General features: G+C 38.7%; 1 protein-coding gene across 2 annotated transcripts; it reads left to right on the top strand.

Annotated features, from left to right (window-relative positions):
- Positions 1-11,514, top strand: DTD2 (D-aminoacyl-tRNA deacylase 2). Of its 2 annotated transcripts, XR_010151082.1 has the most exons (4): positions 1-237; positions 4,190-4,259; positions 9,077-9,818; positions 10,282-11,514. XR_010151082.1 is itself a non-coding variant. In XM_001171272.8 (3 exons), the coding sequence occupies exons 1-3, from the start codon at positions 127-129 to the stop codon at positions 9,400-9,402; spliced, it is 507 nt and encodes a 168-aa protein (XP_001171272.1). In that variant the 5' UTR covers positions 1-126; the 3' UTR covers positions 9,403-11,514. The 2 variants fall into 2 exon arrangements, 1 of the variants encoding a protein (XP_001171272.1); XM_001171272.8 differs by having other exon boundaries at positions 9,077-11,514.
- Positions 11,515-12,385: the final 871 nt, after the last annotated feature.

Genomic DNA, 12,385 nt, shown 5'->3' with positions numbered 1-12,385 from the left:
GGGGCCACTGGGCAATCGGGGCAGGCCCTTCGTCTGGCCCCGCCTCGTCTGCCCCGCCAGCGCGTCGAGGGAGGGGCCAGCGACACATGGCCTAGTAACCGCCCGGCCGTGGCGCTGGCTTAAGCCATGGCTGAGAGTAGCCGGATTCCTCAGGCCCGGGCGCTCCTACAGCAGTGCCTGCACGCCCGGCTGCAAATTCGCCCAGCCGATGGGGACGTCGCGGCCCAGTGGGTGGAGGTAACGTCAGCCCGGTAGCTCTCGTTATCCTCCGGCGTGCGGGGCGGTTTTTTCCGCGTTGTCTCGGTGACTCGTCCGCTCTGTGTCTCCTTCTGAGACCGGCGGTTCGGCCGCGGGGATACCGGGTCAGCTTGAAGCTGGCCGCGGTGGCCTGCCTGGCTGCGCTTGTCTTTTCGGTCCTGCATCACCGTTCCCCAGCGCCAGTTGTAGCACCCGAGAGGAAGAGCGCGTCTCCCTTCTTGGGGGGACCACGGGGATTTGAAACTGAGTTCGGTGAACTTCAGGCCTTACTGTCTCAGACCCCTTGCAGCTCGTGGCCTATGGGGCAAGCTTATAGGTCAGGTTTGCTGCAAGAGTTCATGATCTGCTTTGACTTACGCCTGAGATCGCGTCGAATTCCCCCTTATGTTGACTTGGTCTTAGCATAGAAATGAGATTTCCTAAGAAACAATTCTATTTCAAGAAGCCTTTTAATAGTTTTGACCTATTTCCAACTGAGAAACAAAGACCACTACTTTTGTAACAATGTTGCATTGTTATCAAACACATTTCTCCAAAGAATTTAAAACATTTATGTCACTATGAGTTCCTTCTACTTTCATACATACTTTCCTTTTTAAGACCGCCTGCCCCCACTGCATACAAAAACAAATAAAATTTTCTTTAAGGCCTCTGACGTATTTTTGGAGTACGTTGAAATGTAAGAAAAAAATTAGTTCATAATTAAGACTTTTGTAGATACTCAGAAACTTCAGTGTAGCAAAATCTCATTCGCTCGTCTTTTCTGCTGAATTCGGTCCCAGATCTAGCATTACTTAAAACAATTTTAGTTATTATTTTATATTTATTTTATTTTTTATATTTTATTTATTTATATTTTATTTTTATTTTTTGAGATGAATTATCGATCTGTCGCCCAGGCTGGAGTGCAGTGGCACGATCTCGGCTCATTGCAACCTCCGCCTCCCGGGTTCAAGCAATTTTCCTTCCTCAGCCTCCCGAGAAGCTGGGACAACAGGCGCAAGCTACCACGCTAACTTGTATTTTTAGCAGAGACGGGGTTTCGCCATTTTGGCCAGGCTTGTCTAGAACTCCTGACCTCAGGTGATCCACCTGCCTCAGCCTCCCAAACTGCTGGGATTACAAGCCTGAGCCACCGCGCCCCGCCTACTTATCGTAAATAGTACCCGTGAACTATATGATGTGTGGGTGATTATTCTAAAATCAGAATCTGTTGCCCTGTGCTAATTTGGAAATATAAGCATAGAAATTCCTGTATTCTTATCTCTCTCCTTTCCCAGAAATTCACTTTTCTTATTTCTTATTTTTGTCATGATTTTTTGTGAGGTCTTGATTTCCTTATTTGAAATTTTATTATTTTATTTTGCCATCCTATCTAAAGAATTAACCGGCCAGGCGCAGTAATCCCAGCACTTTGGGAGGCCGAGGCCGGCGGATCACTTGAGGTCAGGAGTTTGAGACCAGCCTGGCCAACATGGTGAAATCCCGTCTTTACTAAAAATACAAAAATTAGCCGGGCTTGGTGGCGGGCACCTGTAATCCCAGCTACTCGGGAGGCTGAGGCAGGAGAATCTCTTGAATCCGGGAGGCAGAGGTTGCAGTGAGCCAAGATCGCGCCACTGCACTCCAGCCTGAGCCACAGAGTGAGACCTCATCTCAAAAATAAATAATAAATAAAATAATTATCCTTTTTTTTTTTTTTTTTTTTTTTTTTTTTTGAGACAGAGTCTCACTCTGTCACCCAGGCTGGAGTGCAATGGCGCAATCTCGGCTCACTGCAACCTCCGCCTCCCGGGTTCACGCCATTCTCCTGCCTCAGCCTCCCAAGCAGCTGGGACCACAGGCGCCCACCACCACGCCTGGCTAATTTTTTGTATTTTTACTAGAGACGGAGTTTCACCGTGCTAGCCAGGATGGTCTCGATCTCCTGACCTTGTGATCCGCCCACCTCGGCCTCCCAAAGTGCTGGTATTGCAGGCTTGAGCCACCGTGCCCGGCCGAATTATCCATTTTTATAGTTGCATCCAGACACTATAAATTGCAAACTATCAGTCATTTAGTTTCCTTCCATGCTTATTTATCTTTTTTATGTTGTTCAGGCTACATCTCCTTATGCAAAATCACATGTATTTTATTGCTGGCATCCAAACTATCAGTTTGTGTTTATAAACTTAAAAACTATTTTAAAGGCTTTCCCTTTCACTCCTACACACATAACTAAATTAGTTTAAAGAGCTGACAAGTAATTTAGATGGTGAGAAAATGTAAATTCTTTCTTCTTACATATTCTCTACCCTGTTCTATTATTAAAAGTTCTTGTTTTTTTAGAAACAGCGTTTTAATTGTCAAGATTTGAAGGTTACTTTCTTTGCTTGTTCTTAGTTTCATTCATTTAGAACTTTGCTGTCACAGACTAATGTTTTTGTTCCTGGTAAGTGAACTTTTTAAAGCTACAGTGAGAATTATCTGTATTTTTCTATATATTTGAAATGTTTTATACCAAAGAAGTTATAAGGAAAGTGATTTTTGACTTGAAGTCACAACTTAACATCTATTATGGAATAAATGAAAGGCAAAGACCTTAATGAGGAGATAATGTTAGTGGAAAGAACAGGTATCGTTCTGCAAATGATTAGGTATTTAATTCTGACATTGCATGTGTCCAAATATAAATATGCTTAAGATTTCGATTCATGATGAAAACAATACTAGTGGAGAGGCCTGTGACAGTAGTGCAAATACCTATAATAACTTGCCAGCTTCTTGTGGGTATGCATTGGAGGCCCTTACCTATTGTTTCAGTAGCACGATTGTACTTTTTAAAACTCACTTCTTTTCCTGGTAAATCACGTGTGAGTGCAGAGCTGCATTTACATTTATCTAGCAAATTCTTTGGATAACGCATAGAGCCTGGAACATATAGTTGAATGTTAATGCAATCAACAGATAAATTGAATCCCTATCATGTACAAAACAGCCTGTAAAGTGCTTTGGAAGTTAAAATGTGAAATAAATTGTGCCTCTGCCCTTAAATTTATTTTTACATACTCATTTAATAAACATTAATATAGCACTTACTATGAACCAGGCACTGTGTTTAAGTACTTTACAAATGTTAACTCATTTAATCTTCCTAATAGCTCCTGGAGTCAAGATTAATTTACAGAATCAAAAAAATCTAATGATTCACTCAGAAGCAGAATCAAAGTCACTATTCAAATGTCTCTTTTCTATATAGTCTCTGTCCTACAAGATCTAAGAAATATCCAAGTCATTATGTAAAATAAATAAGCCTATATTCCTGATAACAACCAACCTTTTAATGTAGAATTTACTATCACAAATGCAGTTTTCAAGTCCTAATCATGTTTATATAAAGCATTAACAACAATAACAACAACAACAACAACAACAAATAATTGGACAGTTTCCTGGAGTTTATAGAAATCGAATCAGACCCTTATTTTCATTATCTGTAAGTAAATGGATTAGGGGAAATAAAGAGAGATGATGTCAAAAGATATCAGTCAAATGTTGTTTATCCATCAGCTGTATCTGGTATAATGTGAATTCACTTGGCATTGAATAAATGGGGCCCAGCAAACGAAATGTTTCTAAGTCTGTCACCCTTACTTGGGAAAAGGCTGGTTGATCCTCTTAATGATTTTGATTAGAAATAAATGTTTGAAGGTATAACTTGTCTTCACTGCTCTTGGGTATATTTTAAACTTAAATTTGAAAGAAATAACTGAGATGATTGAAAATTGAAAAATATTTTGTTTTCTCACATGAGAAATCTTTTGTAAAGTTCATTTTCTGTGCTTTTAACCCCTATGTCTATAATATTAATAGTTGTGAAACTGTACCCATTTAGCCCTGTATCTTTACAGATATTGTTGTAATCTGAGTTTACTGTGGTGATTTCTCATAGGTCCAAAGAGGACTGGTGATCTACGTGTGCTTTTTCAAGGGAGCTGATAAAGAACTTCTTCCCAAAATGGGTATGTGTTTGACTTTGTTTCCTTTTTAAGAGTGAGAGGGCAAGCATGGTGCTCACACCTGTAATCCCAACACGTTGGGAAGCCAAGGCAGGTGGATTACTTGAACCCAGGAGTTAGAAGCCAGCCTGGGCAACATAGTAAGACCTCTTCTCTACAAAAAATAAACAAAAGTAGCTGGGTATGGTGACCTGTGCCTATGGTCCTAGCTACTTAGGAGGCTGAGGCTGGAAGATTACTTGAGGCCAGGAGGTCGAGGCTGCAGTGAGCCGAGATGGTGCCACTGCACTCCAGCCTGGGCAACACAGTGAGACCCTGTCTCAAAAAAAAAAAAAAAAAAAGAGAGTGAGAAAGAACAGTAATAGACAAATGAACCCGAAGGGACAAGAAGCACAATCTTTTTCCTCCCCTTTTATTTTTAAAATAATAAATAATAATTTTACATATTCATGGGATACAGTGATATTTTAATACTGTATACAATGTATAACAATCAAACCAGATATGCATTACCTCAAAAATTTATTATTTGTGTTGTGAACATTTAAAATCCTTTCTTCTAGACTTTTGACAGTATACAATAAATTATAGTTAGCCATATTCATCCTACAGTGCTCCAGAACACCAGAACTCATTCCTCCTATCTAGCTGTAATTTTGTATCCATTAACCAATCCCTGCCCATCCTAAGAAGCACAATGTTAAATTGTGCTGATAAGTTATTAATTACTTAATTCTATCTAGTGTTATTGGCCTTAGCTATTTGCCTGTTTCAAAGTTTAAAGTAAGCAAGTATGGTGGAATTTTTTTAAAACATCTGCAGCATTTCAGATGACTTACAGATTGATGTAGAAGAGTGCACACACATACACATACACACAATGCACTTCAGCCAAGGATACAGAAACTTCTTGGAAGTAGGGTGTTCACACAGGGAGAAACAGATGCTGCATTTCTTAATATAGTTTCCTTTATCCCCTAGAGCCCCTAACAGAGGCAGTAGATGACACTGTATATACAAGATGTGGGTCTCATCAAACCTGGACAACTCAAGTTTATATCATTATTATGGAAGAATTTGCATTAGCCATGTGTGCACTTCCTTGTGGAAATAAGAATAGATATAAGGTTCTCCTGGGTCTTGAGCTGAATTCAGTGTCATCACAGCCACACCTCCTCCAAGGACATGGAAAACAGAGTCAATGTTAGGGATCTCTGAATAGTAATTTATCTACCTGCAGCTTTCTGGTTTCCTGGACAGGCTATAGCACTGTATAGTGATATGTATATATACACTATCTCACATAGCTATAGCAATTCCTGTGATAATTACATAGGTTCAGATATACCAAATCAAATCATACCCTCTCAGGACAGTATTTGGATATAAGGATTATATCCACAAACAAACATACATACAAACTTGAAAGAAAAGAAGCTATCCTTAAGGTTGGGAACAGGTTGTATTCTCCTCATTAGTAAAGGACAGCATCCATTAATAAGTTGGATTAATAAGAAATATTAATTATACAAATGGGCAGTTGAAGCTTACAGAAGTTAACCTAGAAGAGCTTCAAGGGCAAATAGACCAATGAGGAAGAGCTTAGACAAAAAGCTAAAACTCCTAGAGGGAATTTTATACTGACATATCAATCATGTCTGACAACTTTGTCAAAAGATGAAAATCAGACTTAAGAGACTATGCTAGGTGAGAATGGAAAGCCAGTAACTGCAATAGTTTGAAATTTGAATCCAGAAGATAATAAGGAACCTCTGAAGGGTTAAGAACATAATGTTCTGGTCTGAAGAAGAAAGAAAAAAAAAAAAGAGAGAGGCCAGGTGCGGTGGCTCACGCCTGTAATCCCAGCACTTTGAGAGGCCTAGGTGGGCAGATCACAAGGTCAGGAGATCAAGACCATCCTGGCTAACATGGTGAAACCCCGTCTCTACTAAAAATACAAAAAAATTAGCCGGGTGTGGTGGTGGGCGCCTGTAGTCCCAGCTACTCGGGAGGCTGAGGCAGGAGAATGGCATGAGCCCAGGAGGCGGAGGTTGCAGTGAGCCGAGATCACGCCACTGCACTCCAGCCTGGGCGACAGAGGGAGACTCCATCTCAAAAAAAAAAAAAAAAAAAAGAACATAATGTAATGAGGACTCCTATTACAGAGAATAATTGTCAGATCCTAATGCTGGAGTGTTACACATTCTGTCCACTTTCCTAAATTAATATTTTGCCTTGGATTAAATCTTTTTTGGTCCATAAAAAATGTAGAAATCTTCAAAAACAGGAAGAAAGTGTTTATCATTCTGACTTAAGATCGACTTCATAAAGTTGTCTTATGAATTCTCAAATGGTTCTTCATCATAATAGGATGAAATATGCCTATCATATCCAAACCACATGTTATTTTATAGTGATTAAATCCTGTGTGCTTCCATATCTGTCTTTGTGAGTTCACTTTAAATACATGCATAAGATTGTAGTGAATTTAAAACACTGAGGAGGTCCACCCTGACTCTTGTAGTGGATAGTCTGACACTATCTAACACATGATTTTTTATATCATGATTTTCAGTAAAGAAATATATGACTCTAAGAATCATATTCTACTCGTTTGAGTTGTAAGCAAAGTAAGTCCATCTATTATTAATAGTATTAGCTTGTACTTCCCTCTATTCCAGCAGGCTAAGTAAGTCAATGTGGTGGGATTCTCTTAAGCCTCACCTCATATTTATTACATAGATTCAGATATTTCCAATCAAAGCATATATCACTTGAGAATATAATAACCAGTTAAATCTGCAAAATCTGAAATAGCATGGTTAACATAGAGATGTGTAGAATCTTCCTCAATTCACCTTCAGTATAATTGGACAGAGGGCAAGAAACCTGTCAAAGCTTAACATCCCATATACATCACTAGAGATACTTGATTGATAACCTGTTTTAGGATATTTGAGTTTCCAACATGCCATTAATTCATTGTCTCGTTTTAATTCTACTTACTGGTTCTACATTGTATTTATCTACATACTGATATTTGTATACCAACAGCATTAACTGAAATCTCAATTATAGCCAGTAGAGGGAGGTACGTGGAAACATAATAAATTGTAGCATTACCTCTCAGGCCTGTTATTCCAAAATTGCCTATTTACTCTGTCACTAGCTTGAGGCCTAGATAGCTAGATAGTGATTTCGAGTGGAATGAAGTGCCCTGGAAAGTTTCCTTACAAGCAGTCAATAAAGACTGCTGGCTAAACAGCAAAGTCCTATTTGTAATAGAGAAAACTAGAGGTATTTAAAAATAAATGTTAGTTAAGTGAAAATTGATGATGCTTAATGCCTAGCTTAGGAATTCATTTGGGTGTTCGCCTTGGCAGGTTTTTACCAGATTAATTCCATGATTTGTAGAGAGGGGTAACCATATGAATATTTACTACAGACCCTCTAATAATTAAAACCGTTAGCTACCCCAACAGAAAGCATGCCTTTTAATGCCTAATTTGAGGGCAGGTGTCTTGAAGTTTACATAGTTCCTTCTACCATTTGCCCTCTCAGGACTATTCTTTGCAAACAGAAGTCATGTATACCTTTATAGAAGTAGGGAGACCCTAGGTCTATTTATATTAGACACTTCTTTTGCTTATTGTTTCAAAAATGGTTAATGTTGAGGTATAAAGGCTCTCTAAGTTTAGGCTTTTAGCTATATATGGATATTTATGGTGGTTTCGACACTTCTTATTAGCTATAGGAAATCTCACGAATGCTACAAAAATAATATCACGTTTTCTTATATGTGTATGAAGATAATGCCATAGCTTTATATCTTTTTATTTACTTTTTCAGTTGTAACAATGAATTTCTGATGATTCTTGCTTTCACCTTTACCCTTCTCTCATGAGTAATATTTATAAAATGATTAGTCCATGTTCATATTGCCTTTAAGGTTATTAAACAACAAAATTAGCTGGTTTATATTGGGATTGAAACAGGAACCTTTGTCTCTGCTTAAAACTCTTGGCAACTAAGTTTAAAATAATAACTGCGCTACAATTGTTATTTGATATTCCATTATAAAGAAGAATTTAGCTGGGCGCGGTGGCTCACGCCTGTAATCCCAACGCTTTGGGAGGCCAAGGCGAGTGGATCACGAGGTCAGGAGATCGAGACCACCCTGGCTAGCATGGTGAAACCCCATCTCTACTAAAAATACAAAAAATTAGCCAGGCGTGGTGGCACGCACCTGTAGTCCCAGCTACTTGGGAGGCTGAGGCAGGAGAATCGCTTGAACCCAGGAGGCAGAGGTTGCAGTGAGCTGAGATCACGCCATTGCACTCCAGCCTGGGTGACAGAGCGAGACTCTGTCTCTAAATAAATACATAAATAAATAAAGCAAGCAAGCAGAATTTGGTGTGAGGAGGAGTTATCCTCATATTTTTCCAGTGGGATTTACTTACTAAATAAAAAGAACAGGAAGGTAAAATCTTCTCATGTATTCCCCCAGGGGAACAATATTTGAGGTTCCAGTGTACAGTTAATTCTTTAGACCTTTCTGGATGAACTTATTGTTAGGTTATCTTAACTGCCAATTCAGATTTAAAATATCATACCATTTTCTGCATGAAAATTGCCTTATTTTTCATGCTTAGATTATTTAGCTTAGTGAAGCAGTATTTTAAATCTAAATAGAGACTTTGGGTTAGAGGCATGAGCTGACAAACTGAATTTTAAACATGAGATTTGCTGACTAAAAACTTGATGGTTTTCTTCATGTTTGTTTTTCACTTTAAAATGTTTTGCCTTTCTTCCTCACCCAGTTAATACACTGTTAAATGTGAAATTAAGTGAGACAGAAAATGGCAAGCATGTCTCTATATTGGATCTACCTGGCAACATTCTTATTATCCCTCAAGCTACCCTTGGAGGAAGACTAAAAGGAAGAAACATGCAATATCACTCTAACTCTGGAAAAGAAGAAGGGTTCGAACTTTACTCTCAATTTGTGACTCTATGTGAAAAAGAAGTAGCTGCTAATAGCAAGTGTGCTGAAGCTAGGGTTGTAGTGGAACATGGCACTTATGGGAACAGGCAGGTGTTAAAGCTGGACACCAACGGACCATTCACACACTTAATTGAGTTTTGAAAATGAAAAACTAGTTTCTATAGCTCTTTTCTGGTATGAAATGATCTAAAGTATAATTAGATTTTCTTCCTCTTCATCCTGAATATACTAATCTTCAGCATTTTTAGACAAGAAAATCTTGGGTTTCATATATAACTCTGCACCTGCTAATTGGATGACTTTGCCAAGTCACCTAAACTCTGGATCTCAGTCACCTTTTGTCCTACATTCCTCTACCCTTCTACTTGAAAATTTGAAATATGCTGTCTGTTCACTTCATAGTCATTAAGGAAATGTTCTTAATTTTTTTTTGTTTTTGTTTTTTTTTTGAGATGGAGTCTCGCTCTGTCGCCAGACTGGAGTGCAGTGGCGCAATCTCGGCTCACTGCAACCTCCACCTCCTGGAGTCAAGCGATTCTCCTGCCTCAGCCTCCCAAGTAGCTGGGATTACAGGCGCATGCCACCATGCCCAGCTAATTTTTTTGTATTTTTAGTAGAGATGGGGTTTCACTGTGCTGGCCAGGATGGTCTCGATCTCCTGACCTCGTGATCCGCCCACCTCAGCCTCCCAAAGTGCTGGGACTACAGGCATGAGCCACCGTGCCCGGCCTCTTAGTTGTTTTTTAAAAATTGTGTACATTTTAAGTATTTTGCAATGAAGAAATTCATGCAAACAAGAAAAACACATTTCTTATACCATCAAATTTGTGTAGCATGTAATAAAAATAACTATTTGTATTAAAATTAGGTAAACTTCAGCACAACCCAATTATAACTTTGTTAATTTTGTTTACTATTTCAGTTTTCTGTATTTCCATATGTAAGTCACCATTTCTTTTAATAATATGCATGAAAATGTAATATAGGGCCAAATGTGGTGGCTCATGCCTATAATCCCAGCACTTTGGGAGGCCGAGGTGGGAGGATCACTTGAGCCCAGGAGTTTGAGACCAGCCTGGGCAGAATAGCAAGACCCAGTCTCTAACATATACATATACATATACATATATATATATATATGTGTGTGTGTGTGTGTAATATAGAAGGGTTATTGTGTGTTATATTACTTTCCAGGGACATTCAAATGTTTTACATTTCTTTAAGAATCTTTACTTGATATAAGAACAAAGTATAAGGGTTTAAAATTGTTTTTATTAAACATAGTATATAAATGGGTTAATGGTCTATTTTTCAGTTTTTACCAAAACCATGTGTCTCACTTTTTGTCTTCGCTTTTTAAAGAACTGGTTCATGAAATTAGTGTTAGTTCATAAATTGTTTAAGAAGTTCCTTTTCCATTGAATTAGATTGCTGTAAAAGGGAGAAAAAGGGAAGCTTCCCATAAGAATAGTTTGAAAACAAATTGACTTGTTCATTTCCATATTATCTGCTTGATGATATGGAGCCAGTGTCAATTTTTCTGTTAGTGAATGTTTTGGACTAGATGTTCCCGTCCCCAAAATTCATATGTTGAAGCCCTTATTAATGTGATGGTATCTGGAGATGGGGCTCCTCCAACCATCCCATCCTGGAACATATAAGCCAGAAAGAAAGTAGTCTCCAGAAACAGACCATGCTGACACCTTGAGTTTGAACTTCTAATCACCAGAACTGTGAGGAAATAAATTTCTGGTGTTTAAACCACCCAGTCCTATGGTATTTTTTTAGGGCAGTCTGAGCTAGGACAGTGATATAAGATAGACAGCTAGTAAGGTAAACTTTTCAAAGGCAAGAGAGGAAGATATACAAGAAATTGAAAGAATAATTAAGTCAGTAAGAGGTAATATTCAGTTTTGGCAAACTCCTCTGACTTGAGTTGAAAATACTTTTTTTTTTAAGAGTAAAAACCAAATAACTAATTCTAATTGACAAAAAAAGGTAAATAAATAAACATCCTAAGTAGCTGCTGAAATTTCCATTGTGTCTTATAGTTTCTTTAGGTCTGTGTTCCGAAGATGCTTAAAATTTTTATCATGAAAAATCCTATTTTCTCTATACCCTTCCTGTACTATTCTATTTTGGAACCAGAGAATCAATAACTGGCTTGGTAATGAGCTCATTGTCCTTAACTTTTGCTTTATTGATTCACAATACACTTACTGAAATGTAATAAACTATTCATAAACTTGCAAACTCCAGTTGTCTCAAAGTTTCTCCAAAGAGGTATGTACATATTTCAAAAAGATAATGTTACCTATTTTAAACCATTTTGATTTTATGTCTAGGTGAAATGCTGACTCATAGCCCTTGATTGCTGTTTTAGAGTGTAGGCAATCCTCTTTAAAAAATGTGCTTGAGGTACCTGGGGAGAATAACAATTTCAAGTACATGAAGGGTTATTAAGCAGAAGGTGATAGGCATCTTTGCTTAATTTCCAGAGAGGCTACAACAAGAGAAAAGGCAAATGAAGTCGTGGATATGAAAATAACTATACCTTGGCTTTCTGTAGCTCTTCTGGCCCAAGGTGCTCAAAGAATCTTCAATAGATATTTTATCTTCACAGTATATGTATGATGAGGATAGCGCTGTGGAAAGTAAGACAATGCTTAAGGAATTTCCCCAAGGTCACACAAGAGGGATGACTAATTTCTATTTTCTTGACTTTCTTGTAGTGACAGTTGTTAAAAATTGAAATTGGCCTGGGTGCGGTGGCTCACGCCTGCAATCCCAGCACTTCGGGAGGCCAAGGCGGGCGGATCACGAGGTCAGGAGATCGAGACCATCCTGGCTAACATGGTGAAACCCCGTCTCTACTAAAAATACAAAAAATTAGCCAGGTGTGGTGGCGGGCGCCTGTAGTCCCAGCTACCTGGGAGACTGAGGCAGGAGAATCACTTGAACCCAGGAGGCAGAGGTTGCAGTGAGCTGAGATCGCGCCACTGCACTCCAGCCTGGGCGAGAGAGCGAGACTCCCTCTCAAAAAAAAAAAAAATTTTTTTTGAAATTGATCTTGATAAAGACCTAGCATCGCTCAATGTGGATCACTTGAGAAAGAATAGCCAAT

This window comes from Pan troglodytes, chromosome 15 (genome assembly GCF_028858775.2).
Source record: "Pan troglodytes isolate AG18354 chromosome 15, NHGRI_mPanTro3-v2.0_pri, whole genome shotgun sequence".
NCBI classification, from domain to species: Eukaryota; Metazoa; Chordata; class Mammalia; order Primates; family Hominidae; genus Pan; species Pan troglodytes.
This window is presented reverse-complemented; position numbering and strand designations above follow the sequence as displayed.